At 33.7% G+C, this 15,809-nt stretch overlaps 1 protein-coding gene across 2 annotated transcripts; it reads right to left on the bottom strand.

Moving 5' to 3' along the window:
• Positions 1 to 1,527: 1,527 nt before the first annotated feature.
• On the bottom strand, positions 1,528 to 15,379 carry LOC120353020 (G kinase-anchoring protein 1-like). 2 transcript variants are annotated; one of them, XM_039435452.1, is made up of 6 exons: positions 15,265 to 15,379; positions 13,632 to 13,853; positions 11,276 to 11,425; positions 8,086 to 8,251; positions 3,702 to 3,855; positions 1,528 to 1,869 (listed from the first exon to the last, which is right to left on the bottom strand). In XM_039435452.1, the coding sequence occupies exons 2-5, from the start codon at positions 13,851 to 13,853 to the stop codon at positions 3,761 to 3,763; spliced, it is 633 nt and encodes a 210-aa protein (XP_039291386.1). In that variant the 5' UTR covers positions 15,265 to 15,379; the 3' UTR covers positions 1,528 to 1,869; positions 3,702 to 3,760. The 2 variants fall into 2 exon arrangements, with proteins under 2 accessions (XP_039291386.1, XP_039291387.1); XM_039435453.1 differs by having other exon boundaries at positions 11,276 to 11,422; positions 15,265 to 15,378.
• Positions 15,380 to 15,809: the final 430 nt, after the last annotated feature.

Below are 15,809 nucleotides of genomic sequence, written 5' to 3'. Positions count from 1 at the left end.
TAGCTTCTCAATTTCGAGTGCTAAGGGAGGAACAACGTTAAATATCGTGTTTATGTTTCTCCCTTAGCACTTGAAATTGAAGAGCTAAAGACCAGGATAACTGATGCAGTAGCTACAGTCCAAGAAGACATCTTACGAACAGTCTGAGATGAATATTTGGCTGCCGTCTAGATGTCGTCCGAGCTTCAAAAGGAGGGCACATAGAACCATATAACACATCATCATAGACTCGATACTTCTGTGAGTAATTTGATGCAAAATTGGTTTGTGGCCAATTTTTAAAATAAATATAACTGTTTAAAATTGGGTCATCCTTTTTGAAACACCATATATTTGTATATTATAATAGTGAATTGATACTAAAGATATACATGAAACTGAAAAAGAAAACCCATAATTTAAAATTGGTTTTGCTCTTGATTTGATAAGAATAGTCATTAGTGCTAGAAGAAAAACTTGAGTTTATAACAAGAAGGCTGTAAAAATAATATACAATCAACTAAATCTTAAGTTATCAGTACAGTACATACTTGTATTTTTGCAAGAGATTTACCAGTTTTCTTTATGAGACTAATAGAGTTATCATAAAATTAAAGAGCTTCGATTCAAAAGAGAGCTACTTCACTTTTTCATCAACCATCCAGACTAAAATACTCTCTTTTTTCTTTTTTCCATCCTAACTAATTTCATTCAGTATCTTCAAATCACCATCCTCATCCTATCTCTCTCTGGCATAATAGCTGAAACTCAAGGATAAATCTTCACTAGCAGAAGAACAAAAAAATGCACTAAAAATAACCACTAAAATACACTATGAACGTAAAATGAATACCAAGAGCATGTGATTTACAAGTGGACAACCCACTCTCTTCTTCTTCTACTTCTTGCTCTCCAATATAGAGAAAATATTTCAAAATAGATTAATTTAAGATATTCCAAGTACCCATGATTGTATGGTGTTACGATAAAAAATACTAGAATTATTAAATATATCAATGGAAATTGTTTTTTCCTCAAGCAGTCGAGCAATTAGTCAACAATCTGATGACCGTCTGAAATGGTTTCCTAAATTGTTGATCTATTCCAGAGATTGAAAAATCAATAATTCACCCCAAAACAAAACTGATAGGCTCGGTTGCACAAATGCCGGTTGAATTTTAACCTTACGAGAACCAATCAGAGAAGGTGTTTTTGAAAAGACGGCTCCTCTGATTGGTTTTCGTGGAATTAATCATGGTTAAAATTTAACCGACTTTTGTGCAACCGGCATTTAGACTTTGGGGAGAATTATTCGGTAAATTGGTTTTTCGCTTGAATGAAATCCCCTTGAGTAATCTCTGCACACCAACCCACACACACATTGTACGATATTTTGCCGTTCTTATTAATTCTATCAGATTAAACGGCACTTGACAAACATAATCTGTTAATCTAATAGGATTTATAGAACGGCAAAATATCCTACGAACAAGATCGATGTGTGTTTAGCTAGCTTTAGGTTCCATTCCCAACATAGAAAAAAAAGAGTAAAATATCATTCATTTATTATAAACGTACGTGATAAATGTTGGAGTAAAAGTTGCTCTTTAACTAATGTAAACATTACACACTCAGTCTATATAAGTAGGATACGATACATCATACAAAATAGAAATGATAGGCTTCTCAATATTGGAATTGATGCAAATATACCACTCATTCGCATTTTCACGCCTGATAATTTGAGGTTAGAATGCCATAATTGCACCGGGCCTTTTATATCTTCCACTTTACCTTACTCAGTTCACATATAACTTTTGATTTTAATGTCACTCATCATTTTAATGCACTCAATTACTAGTTATTCTCACTGGCCGTACGCTTCTTGCCCTGAAAACAAAAAAAAAATTTACAAAACAAGTCATAGAATAATACAGATTGTAAAAAACAATGCTAAAGCTGGGTTTACACCAAAGTTATTAACAAATAAGCTGCGTTTACACCAAAGTTATAACAAATAAGCTGGGTTTACACCAAAGTTTTAACAAATAAGCTGCATTTACAACAAAGTTATTAACAAATAAGCTGCATTACACCAAAGTTATTAACAATAAGCTGGGTTTACACCAAAGTTATTAACAAATAAGCTGCATTTACACCAAAATTATTAACAAATAAGCTGGGTTTACACAAAGTTATTAACAAATAAGCTGCATTTATACCAAAGTTATTAACAAATAAGCTGGGTTTACAACAAAGTTATTAACAAATAAGCTGTGTTTACACCAAAGCTATTAACAAATAAGCGGGTTTACACCAAAGTTATTAACAAATAAGCTGCGTTTACACCAAATTTTTTAACAAATAAGCTGCATTTGAACCAAAGTTATTAACAAATAAGCTGGGTTTACACCAAAGTTATTAACAAATAAGCTGCATTTACACCAAAGTTATTAACAAATAAGCTGGGTTAACACCAAAGTTATTAGCAAATAAGCTGCGTTTACACCAAAGTTATTAACAAATAAGCTGCGTTACACCCAAGTTATTAACAAATAAGCTGCGTTTACACCAAAGTTATAACAATAAGCTGGGTTTACACCAAAGTTTTAACAAATAAGCTAGGTTTACACCAAAGTTATCAACAAATAAGCTGCGTTTACACCAAAGTTATTAACAAATAAGCTGGGTTTACACCAAAGTTTTAACAAATAAGCTGCATTTACACCAAAGTATTAACAAAAAGCTGGTTTACACTAAAGTTATTAACAAATAAGCTGCTTTTACACCAAAGTTATTAACAAATAAGCTGCGTTTTCACCAAAGTTATTAACAATAAGCTGCGTTTACACCAAGTTATTAACAAATAAGCTGGGTTTACACCAAAGTTTTCAACAAATAAGCTGTGTTTACACCAAAGTTATTAAAATAAGCTGGGTTTACACCAAGTTATTAAAAAAATAAGCTACATTTACACCAAAGTTATTAACAAATAAGTTGGGTTTACACCAAAGTTATTAACAATAAGCTGCGTTTACACCAAAGTTATTAACAAAAAGCTGCGTTTACACCAAAGTTATTAACAAATAAGCTGGGTTACACCAAAGTTATTAACAAATAGCTGTATTTACACCAAAGTTATTACACAATAAGCTGGGTTTACACCAAAGTTATTAACAAATAAGCTGCATTTATACCAAAGTTATTAACAAATAAGCTGGGTTTACACCAAAGTTATAACAAATAAGCTGTGTTTACACCAAAGTTATTAACATATAAGCTACATTTACACCAAGTTATTAACAAATAAGTTGGGTTTACACCAAAGTTATTAACAAATAAGCTGCGTTTACACCAAAGTTATTCAAAAAAGCTGCATTTACACCAAAGTTATTAACAAATAAGCTGGGTTTACACCAAGGTTATTAACAAATAAGCTGTATTTACACCAAAGTTATTAACAAATAAGCTGGGTTTACACCAAAGTTATTAACAAATAAGCTGGATTTATACCAAAGTTATTAACAAATAAGCTGGGTTTACACCAAAGTTATTAACAAATAAGCTGTGTTTACACCAAAGTTATTAACATATAATCTGCGTTTACACCAAAGTTATTGATTAATGAACTGTCGCGTGGTGATGACTGTTTGCGCGAGCGATAAAGTCGCGCATTATGCTCTTAATACATAAATAGCTATTATGAACAGTTAGTTAGTTACCTTAGTTTTGTTTTTGTCGTTGTGCTGAGAGAGAGCGCGCACTTTGGAGCGCTCTTGCTCTAAGAGAGCGTGCAGTCTCTCCACCTCCCACTCAGCTCATCTTTCACCATGGTAGTCCGCTCCATCGCCACTATCACTTCCGCTTTATCTTTCACTGCGAACACATTCATTAATCAATTTCAATTGATCTGAATCACTCAAGTATGAGATATTATTTTAATTGTACGAGCGTTACCGAGTTTCACTTTTGACTCACTCTGGACTAATTCTATTCTATAACCTGCTGACTACTAATATCATTAGTTTGTGAAAAACACAATAGAAATTGTCAATTTGTATTATAGAACCGTGCTTCGCGAGGGTCCAATTAGAAACCAAGGTCTATAAATACAGGTCATGACACTCGTGTTCCTTATGGAGCGGCCATTTTATGGGGTCTTTATGGCGGTACATTTGAAAATCTAATCTAATTCAATTTGCTTGTAACAAAATTATGCATTTTAAAACAATATTTTAGTCAGATAATATGTGAATTCAGGTTTTCAATTTTTTAATAATGAAATTCAATAACAAATGCTTCAATTATTCTTTTATTCATTATAAAATTGCTGTTGTTCTTGTAAATCAAGATTATGATTCAAAAGGCATGTGATAAGACAGAAATATGTGAGGTCAATTTCAAAAGAGTTTCAAGTTCCCGATCAATTAAATCAACAATTCAGTTCCTAATTGGAATCTAATTTTATCCATAATGATAACAGCTGATAAATTTGAAAATTGGTGAACTAGGACCCATGAATGGCGATTTTGCAATGCATCACGGGATTGTGTCATGACCTGTATTTATAGACCTTGTTGTAAACTTGACCTAATTAATTTTTGGATAAAATAGGCCTATAAACATCCTTGGTAAATTAAGAATCTACATGCAAAATTTCAGTTAGTTAGTCCAGTAGTTGAAAGCCAATTCTTTCCTTTATTATACAGAGTGTTTCAGCAGTAGTGTCGAACATTTAAGGTATGTTCCTGATGATAGGAGTCTACAAATGTCGTATTTCAAGTGTCCAAACTTTCTTGTCTCTTGTAAATTTTCTGTAAAGTGATCGGTATTCGTGAAATTTGCAATCAAAAATTTAAAATGGCCGCCATTTTGAAAAATTACATAGAAAAATTTTATTTTATTTTTTAAAGTTGAGTTTTTATAGCATAAATATTCATGCCATATCAATACATCATTTCGTTCTGAGATAAAAATTCCTAGTGAAAAAACAAATGGCAGCTATGAGGATAACGCTGAGTTTTGGAAACTTAAAATACGACTTTTGTAGACTCCTATTATCCAGGAACAATACTCTAAAATTTTCGACACTACTTCTGAAACACCTTGTATATAGATTACATTTTGGCAAAAGTGGTTGAAATTTCTATCTGTGTTTTTCAATACAACTGTAATGTTATTAGTTTGTATTTTCTCATGCAAAATATATATATATATATATATGGCCCGGGTGGTAGAAATAGATTTGAATAGACCAAGAAAGAATAACAGAATAAAGGGATGCTTTCTAATAAATTCTGCCCAGTCGGACAAAAGAAGAGTTCTTATAAGATTTTTCACACACCCAGAACATCGGACAAAACGTTTAACATCAAAATAAACCAGAGTGGCAGATTTCAACTTGAAACACTTCAAGATGCAAATTCAAATAATGAGGAAATTGGCAATTGACTCAACTGCGTTTTCAATCATTTCATCGTCTAGTGAGGTCCACGTTATAATGGCAGTGGAGAAAGATATGAGAACAACGTTGCCGATCCTCTGTCTAGATTCAATAGGGCAATATGAAAAATCTGGTGTGGTACACTCACACAACTTCCTTGCTCATATTTGAAACTTCGATCAGACTTCTATGTGTATAATTATATAATTGTTTTCAAAGTACTTTTTCTGTGTGTGAATTGTGAAATTCGATGATTTTTTTTAGTTGTCATTTTTTAAAGTCGTCAAACAGCTGTTCTACAGATGAAATATCTCGACTATGTTTTCTTTTTATGAACTGCGCTACCTACCTACCTCATCCACGAGAAGGAGTTACTAAGTCCATTTCCCAAGGATGGGGTAGACCCCCCATTGGTTTCCCAGAAAGGAGCCATTCATAGAGCAGTATGAGCTAAAAAAACTATACAGGGTATGAATTTGAAAAAAAAATCGGTCAAGTTATTTTTGAGAAAATCGTGAAAAACATGGTTTTTCAGTAATTATCCGCCATTTTTCTCAAGAATATTACGGAGCTCCTGCAATTTTCCCAGGAAAAAATCTCATGTCATTTGATAGGGCTTATGAATAGCTATCCATGGTATAATTTGAAGAAAATCGTTAAAGCCGTTTTCGAGAAAACCGTGAAAAACATGGTTTTTTAGTCATTATCCGCCATTTTTCTCATGAATATTACGGAGCTCATGGAATTTTCCCAGAAATGAGACTTATGCCAGTTGATAGTGCTTATGAATATCTATCCATGGTATGAATTTGAAGAAAATCGTTAAAGCCGTTTTCGAGAAAACCGTGAAAAACATGGTTTTTTAGTCATTATCCGCCATTTTTCTCAATAATATTACGGAGCTTCTGGAATTTTCCCAGAAATAAGACTCATGTCAGTTGATAGGGCTTATAAATATCTATCCATGGTATAAATTTAAAGAAAATCGTTAGAGCTGTTTTCGAGAAAAACGTGGAAAACATGTTTTTTTAGTAATTATCCGCCATTTTTTCTGCCATCTTGAATTGAATATTATTGATTTCTTATTGTCGGATCCTTATGGTATAAGGACCTTAAGTTTAAAATTTCAAGTTGATTGGTTAATTAGGAATGGAGTTATCGTGTTCACAGACATACACACATACACACACACACACACCACACACACACACCACACACACACAACACACACACAACACACACACACACTTCTTTGAAAGTTGCCAAAACAGCTATTCTACAAATAAAATATCGACATGTGTTATTTTGAATAAACTGCTCTACCTACCTACCTCACGCACGAGAAGGAGGTTACAAAGTATATTTCTCAAGGATGGGGTGGACCCCCTGTTAATTTCTCAGGGAGGAGACTCATGCCAGTTAATAGAGCTGATATATAACTATACAGGGTATGAATTTGGAAAAATCGGTCAAGTCATTTTTGAGAAAATCGTGATAGAAATTTAACAAAATTCATTCTTCTCAGGAATATTTCGGAGCTCCTGCAATTTTCCCAGAAATGAGACTCATGTCAGTTGATAGGGCTTATAAATAGCTATCTAGGGTATAAATTTGAAGAAAATCGTTAGAGCCGTTTCCGAGAAAACCGTGAAAAACATGGTTTTTAGCCATTATTCGCCATTTTTTCCGCCATTTTGAATTTAATTTCATTGAATTTTTTATTGTCGGTTCCTCATGGTATAAGACCTTGAGTTTAAAATTTCAAGTCAATCGGTTAATTAGGAATGGAGTTATCGTGTTCACAGACACACAGACACACACACACACACACACACACACACACACACACAACACACACACACACATACAGACCAACACCCAAAAATCATGTTTTTGGACTCAGGGACCTTGAAACGTATAGAAAACATGAAATTAGGGTACCTTAAATTTTTTGGAAAGCAATACTTCCTTACCTATGGTAATAGGGCAAGGAATAGTTATTTGTGCAACTAGTGCGCAAAGTGACAGTTTGCTGCACCGAAAGAAACGTTTACGCCCGAGCCGTAGGCAAGGGCGGAATGGTTTCTTGAGTGCAGCAGAGAAACTTTGCGCACGTATTTCACATTAAGTTTTTCCTACAGTTACCATTGAATATGAAAAGTGGGTAATTATGGGTAAAATTGTCTGAAATGCATCAAATGTTTTTCTGTGTAATTTTATTATTGATAAAAACCTTAATCCTAAAATCCTAAAGTCCTCGTTGTCCTTGGTTATAATATAAATAATGAATAGTAATTAGCGCGTTGTGCTTGTTGCACCTCTGCTCACTATAGCAGCCACAGCAGTCCTGTTACCAACTTCATTTTGATTTTGCTGCACTGTTGCTCCATATAACCTACTAAGTATTTTGCGTTGCCATGTTGCAAATCTGGAGTGCAGAAAAATTTTTCCCGCACTAGAGCGGAAAAGTGATTCTTTGAGTTCTGTAATCAGTGTAGCAATGGCCACTTTTCAACGTAACTGTAGGAAAAGTAAAAAACGTCACTAAGTTTGTCGGTCTATTTTAGGAGCACTCTGTAAATTAAACTAAACTAAACTAAACTAAACTGTAGAACAAAATTGATATATTATATGATATTGTACTGTAGCACAGATCAACTCACTCTCTCCCTGACTCATGATAAGGCACAAGTCTCTGTTCCTGGCTCGCACCGTCTTCAGCTCCTCCTTCAATCGGGTAACCTCCTCCTGGAGACTGGTCACCTCTTTCTCTTTCCGCTCCAACCTCTCCTCCAGTCTTGCCAGCGCTATTTCCTGGTTCACGAACGGCTGCCAAAAAAAACGTCAGAGATTTATGATTTTTTATTAAAAATTGCAGTTTTAACCAACTGCTGGGATATTAATACTGTATAACAATAATAATTGATCGAGCTGAGTGAGGTCTAAGATTCAGTCGACGGTTTGGCATTTCTCTTAGTGTTTAAGTGTTTACATGTTTAAATGTTTGAATGTTTGAATGTTTAAATGTTTAAATGTTTAAATGTTTAAATGTTTAAATGTTTAAATGTTTAAATGTTAAATGTTTAAATGTTCAAATGTTAAATGTTTAAATGTTTAAATGTTTAAATGTTTAAATGTTGCGCATTTACGGCGAAACGCGGTAATAAACAGCTGATAGTTGCAGTGATAGTAGTTTTAATTTTTCTGCTCAAAATTTTCAAGTTTATTTCAATATTATTAAAACTTTCGGATTGTTTAGTGTTATTTCCGGCTCTTATCAACCCTTCGAAATTCAAAATTCATCAGTCATAATTATCTCGAATACGTATTCTCTGAGTGTTAATCTTTGGTGAAAACAGAAATTTTAAACTTAACCTCACTTTGGACTATTTATGTGCCAAAATCAAGGAATTGAAGAAGTTTTGGGCAATTGCCTGTTTCTCTTTCCAAATATCGTGTTTGTGACTGTTCCAATAAATAAATAGATAATTTCCATGAAATTTGACAGGTATGTTCCTTTTTTAATTGCGCGTCGACGTATATACAAGGTTTTTGGAAATTTTGTATTCAAAGATAATATAAAAGGAAAAAGGAGCCTCCTTCATACGCCAATATTAGAGTAAAAATCAGACTATAGAAGTATTCATCATAAATCAGCTGACAAGTGATTACATAAATGTATGGAGAAGCCAGTCTATTGCTGCATTTCCATAAGGTCTATAGTTTCAATCAAGTACTTGTGGATGAGAACACTGCGTGAGGTCTACTGTTCAAAGAACTACAAGTTATTTCAAACTAGCATGTAAGTCATGCTCCGCAAGGGTCTATTGTGAACATGACAAACTGAAAACTTGACATAATGAAATCTTGAAGAATTGAAAATAGGCCTATTAACAATCCTCGGTTCATTAAGAATCATGGAAAATTTCAAGTTAATCCGTCCGGTCAGTTTGACTTGATGATGTGTCAAACATAATTTTCCCGTACGTGTATAAGCCACTTCTCTACTTGATTATAGTACGATATAGATGATAGATAAATGGATGATTTATCAGTATCTTTGGATGAGAACAACTTTTGAACGGTTTGAGATATCGATGTGCGGTTTTTACCATTCTAAAATCGGTTTTTACCGTCGACTTGAATCTTAGACCTCACTTCGCTCGGTCATTCACCACAGTCGCAGTGCAGATCGTCAATCTGCGTCCAGGTTGTGCAGTTTTACAAGAAAATTTACAAAACAAGTTTTTTTTTTATTTGTATTTTTCAAATTTTTAAACTATTTGAGTTTTATCATTTTCATTTTCTGGTGATATATTTCAAAAGTGCAAATAATTTCTATTCTATAGTCAGGTCCACGTTATAATGGCAGTGTTTGATTAGCAATGGTATTACTATCTTTGTCTATCATTCAACAAAGCGGATAGCGCTATCTCTTTCTCGCTTTGCTCTTTTGCCAGATTGTCTTTTAACAATGTAGAATTAATAATTAATTAACAAAATATTAAATTTCAATTTTATAAATTATTGAAAAATATAATTTCTTGCTTAATAAAATAATATCGGGGCACCGAGCTTTGCTCGTTATTTATTTATTGACTTTTGATAAACCGAACAAAATTCTTTAAAATTATTGGGGAAGTACTAACAGGCACAGCCCAAAACTGTTTCTTTCCCGAATTTTGATTTATACACTATAAATAGTCCAGAAAGTAGGTTATGTTCTATACACTACAATTCAGGACCAATTTTTAGTCAAAATATTTAAAACATTTCAAACTGTTCAAACATTTATAATTATTATTCAACGAAAATCCCAAATAAATGCTGCAAATCACCCCGAAGACTTCTGCTACTGCAGACATTGACAACAGGGTTAACAGCTAGATGGAAATTCGATGAGAACTACTAGCCAAAAATTAGTTGCCAGCCCGGGAATCGAACCCGGTACCTCCCAATTGCCAGTCAGGAATGCTTACCCTTACACCAAACTGACAATCTCTGGATAGCAGCGCTCATTTGATACGAAGCCATAGCGGCCAACCAGTTTACCATTTTTGAAAACAAAAAAAAAAAAATAGATTATATACAAACCAAATTGAATAGCAAAATAACACTCAATAATCACTTAAAATTGTCCAATAATGATCAACTTTGAAAATTATTATATACTCTAGTTTAGGAGGATTATCATGTCATGTTAACAAATCAGATTATGTTGATCAAATCGATCAAATTGTCTAGCTAGATAAAATTTCTCGCTGATTGATTATGATTACACAGCTGGAAATAATTCTGTCTCTCTCCCACACAGGCACACGCATCTTCTGTTATCGAGAGAACGAAATAATCATCTGTTTTCCAAGGATGGATTAGCCTTTTAATGTCGTTCAGCGAGTTTTTCAGAGAATGAGAACTAGTGCAATCGAATCTTTATATTATATCATAAACCTACTATGTTCCAAATTTCGTGAAAATTGTCAGAGCCGTTTTCGAGATCCGTGAAACATAAATAACCAGATATACAAATAGCAAGATATATAAATACAGAAATTGCTCGCTTAATATAATAGGATAATTGATTATTTTAAACGAGAATGAACGAACATTCAATATTACATCAATAAACCTGTATCAGCTACCGTCTATAGAAGGCATTGACAAGACAGAGGATCGGCAACGTTGTTCTCCTATCTTCCTCCACAGCCCATTATAACGTGGACCTCACTATAGTATATCACCACAGTCGCAATGCGAATCGTTAATCTTTCTCTAGGTTGTGCAGTTTTACAAGTAATGTGATTCTATATTTTTGAATAAGTTATTCTATTTTAAAATTTCATATTTTCCTACCTCTCGTGCCTTCCTTTTCTCCACCTGTTTCTCATGATTCAGAACTTTTTTCGCGTCTTCTTTGACCCGATCGAAAAACTGTGGGTCTGCCTCTTCAACAGCATTGCCCGCATTGCTTGCATCCCCTTTACCACCCGACTCTGGAGGCTGCTGAAAAAATACACAAACTTTCAATCTTCAATCTTTTCTTATCTCTAATATACAATATAATACTTTCCTTTATTATATTTACCATATGTTAATATAGAGCTATAATATAGACTAGAGAGACTACCTCTTCAAAACAGATATAGTGAGGTCCACGTTATAATGGCACTGAAGGATTGACAATACTGTTGCTGTCCTTTTCTATCATACAACAAAATAGATACGATAGCGCTATCTCTCTCTAGCTTTGCAATGTTGTCTGTTTTCCAGAATATTTTATTTCTACTTTTGACAGTGACTGTACAAAAGTAGACAAACAATCTCAGCCGCCATTTTTTTTCTTCATCCTATCAAAATACTTTAGTACACAAGTCGTATAATTGATTTAAAATGTATTTTTGGAACAATTAAATAATTTTTAGACATTACCGTATGAGAAACACAAATTTAAATAACTGAAATGATATTTTAAAAGTTGATAACTAGCCATCCAAGACTTCATCCATACTTCAGTTAGCCTACCCGTATAGGTTTTAGACCTACTCGTACCGGTATAAATAATATTGAAAAGTTATTTCAGAATTAATCCATTAAAATTACTTATTTTTAAATAGGATTTATATTTTTCTATTATTTTTAGAATAAATTGGAATAGAATACCTACCAAATAACTCAATTTCTGTTGTTTTGAAATTCAGATTGTTGTATCACAGCTTTTTAAATTAGCCGCCATTTCAGGTTTGTATAAAAATAAAAATCTGATCTCAGTTATGGAAGCAAATCTTCGAATCATATTATGAAAAAATATATTTTCTTGATCAAATTGAAATTAAATTGATCATCTTATCAAGGGAATGATAATTATTATTAGATTAAATTTAATGGGATGAATTGAGTAACAGCTGTGTACAACTGTGGCAAAATGGAGAGACTTGGCAACGTTTTTCTCCTATTTCTTCACTGCCATTATAACGTGGACCTCACTATAGTTAAAATTGGCAACTAAATTAACAACCAGTCCAATTTTGTCAGGTTGGCTTCAAGTTGAGGAATGTTTCTGAACAAGATTTGAGTTCTGTCACTTTATTAGGTTGGCACCAAGTTGAAGAGCTTATCTATACTATAATAAAGGAAAGAACTGGCTTATACACGTACGGGATAGGAAAATTATGTTTGACGCATCATCACGTCTCAAATACTGGACTGATACACTTGACATTTTGCAAATAGATTCTCAATCAACCGGAAATGATTATAGGCCTATTTTCAATTCTTCAAGATCTCATTACGTCAAGTTTTCAGTTTGTCAAGTTTTAAAATAGTCCCTTCAGGGCACGGGTTTCCTGCTAGTAATAAATAATTTTGGATTGATATCAAACTGATTTTTATAATAGTGGGAGCATAAACTTAATTTTGGAATTTTCTATTCAAATAATTTGGGAGACGGTTTTGGGTGTAACTCGTTCACTCACCGAAGATCGTATGATGTGATCAATGCCAGTATTATGAATCAATATCGGGGGACCGAGCTTCGTTCTGGTGATCAAAATCATAGAAAATTTATTAAGAAAGAGGAGATTATAATATATTTATAGTTTATACAAAAAGGTTCTATCACAGTGGATTGAGATTGAGATTCCCAGTGGAATGCAAAATTCTCTCTCACAAAGTCCCAGAATTTTGCACAAAAGCCGCTTAAATTTTAATCCTCATTAATTTCACGTGAAACAAATCAGAGAAAACCATTTTAAAAAGACGGTTTCTCTGATTGGTTCGCCCGGAATTAATCAGGATTAAAATTTTACCGGCTTTGGTGCAACCGGCACTGAGTAGCCTACCTGATTGAATGATTACAATAGTTCAACAGCTGAGTCATAATTTTGTCTCAGTCCCACACACATGCACTCACTCACTCACTTCTATCGACAGAGACGAAATTATAAGCTGTTTTTCTAAGGATAAATAATAATATTATCCTTTTAATGTCCTTCAGCGAACTTTCCCAGGGATGAGACAATGTGCAATTGAATTTTTATATCATACACCTAGTAGCCTACCTATGTTCCTAATTTTGTGAAAATCGTTAGAGCCGTTTTCGAGATCTGTTAGACATACATAAATATATGGAAAAATAAATAAATGTAATTGCTCGCTTAATATAATAGGATTTATACATGAATTCTGATGAAGAAAAATATGATAAACTCACAGTTGGTTCAAGCCGGTTGTTGAATTCATTCAGTGACATTGTAATAGGTTTATTCTTCTTCTGCTTCTTCTCTTTCTCTTTTTTCATGATGTTCTTATTGTTATTTTCTTCTTCTTTTGCCTGCGCGGCAGCCGCCGCATAAACATCTTTTTTCTTCTCGTAATCCAATTGCGACAATAGGATCGCTTCGTGTAGTTCGGTCTCGTAGTTTCCATTCACCATCTGTTAGAAATAAAAGTGAATTAAGTTCAAAAAAACATATACAATTGAAAAAAATAAATATATTATTTTATTACTAGCTTACCCGGCGAACTTCGTACCGCCAGAAGTGAATGTATCCCATGTCACACTTGACTTTATTTGGTGAATCATGAAATTTATCTGACAATTAATATTTTCATTTACATCTAAAAACGGACTTCCTATGTGTTTAAAACTGCCGTTTTAATACCTGTAAACAATTTTATCACAAAGTGACGGGTTTATTACAGCTGGTAAGTTTAGATGCTAAATCATATTATCACAACATGATCTTGAATCATGAAGATCTTCCCGTTCTACGTTAGCCGCTCGGCCGACAATTTCGAAAACATAGGTCTGAAAAATGGATTAATATATAATTATTATTAGCCCCCCTATTAAAATTTCTTGTCAGAAACCATCCCCAATATTCACACAACATATTCCCAAAGTTTCATGCCGTTATGTCAAGTATTTTTCGAGTCTATAGGGAACAAACTAACACACAAACATTCATTTTTATATATAGAGATTACCAATACATATCTGCAAATCTGCGAGTTATTGAAGTGTAGCTATAATATAAAAATATCGGGGCAACGAGCTTCGCTCGTCATTTATTCATTTGCTCCAAGTATCTACTGAGAGTCACCAATCGAATTGCCCTCTTCTGCAGCAGGTAGCCCCCCCCCCCCCCAGCAGCAAACCATAGCTGAGAATGCTTTCGAAAAGAACATAATGAGCAGTCACAAGTTAGGGCCTTCAAGTTATCGCGGCTGGTAGGTGACCCTTGCCAGTCTCTTAAGCCAGGTTTTCATTAGTAGAGTTAGTGGAAGAGTTCCCTGGGCAAGTACTAACTATCTTGTGAACTCTACCGTTCAAGGAAGAGTACTAGTTTTTTGATAGAATTGAGTGGGATAGTACTCTACCACTTGCCTTCCACCACCACCGCTTCTCACTCTACTCTACCACTACTACGCTAATGAAACAGTCTCGAGCTAGCAGAGTGGAGTCGGCCGTAGGGCCGGTTTCTGAGCTCGTGATTTAGTTCTAGACTTTGAACAGCTAGAGTCAGAAAATTGGCTTTCCGAAACAAGGCGAAAGCGTAGTTTTTATGGTAATCTTTATTTCCTCATTTATATAATTAAAAACGTTTTTCTCGACGAAATGAAACATTCCTAAATAATTCAAAAAACTTAGCCTGAACTACTTTAGGCCTACACTCTTTTGTGTTCAATTTTCTAGATTTCGAAATTCAATTTGAACGTGGACTACGCCCAGTTTCGAAAAGCCAATTTTCTGACTACAGCTCTACGTCCCGAGCACGGAAACCGACCCTTTTTATTCAAGGATTGGATTGTTCATAAATGAAAAAAACAAATAGAACCCTCACCTCCTCATCTTTTTGTTTCCATAACTCCCATTGTTTCTCATCGGCATTTGCCTTTTTTTATTAGTCTTAGTGGTTTTATTTTTGTTGGTTGATTGATTTCCAGTTGATGGCTGCAAACGCAAAAAAATAAAATATCATTTTTACAATGTTATGCTGTTTAGAAGAAATATATGTAATTTTCTTGTATGAAATATTAAAAGATTAGCTAGATAATTGAAAATAGTTATTTGTGCAACTAGTGCGCAAAGTGACAGTTTGCTGCACCGAAAGAAACGTTTACGCACGAGCCGTAGGCGAGGGCGGAATGGTTTCTTGAGTGCAGCAGAGGAACTTTGCGCACGTATTTCACATTAAATTTTTCCTGCAGTTACCATTGAATATGAGAAGTGGTTGTTTATACGTAAAATGATGGCTGAAATCCATCAAATGTTTGTCTGTATAATTTTGTTATTAATAACAACTTTAATTTATTTTAAACTTGATAATCCAATTGAAAATTGATAATCGATAATTTATTCAAATTAAAAATTAAATTAATACAATTA

This window comes from Nilaparvata lugens, chromosome 9 (genome assembly GCF_014356525.2).
Source record: "Nilaparvata lugens isolate BPH chromosome 9, ASM1435652v1, whole genome shotgun sequence".
NCBI classification, from domain to species: domain Eukaryota; kingdom Metazoa; phylum Arthropoda; class Insecta; order Hemiptera; family Delphacidae; genus Nilaparvata; species Nilaparvata lugens.
This window is presented reverse-complemented; position numbering and strand designations above follow the sequence as displayed.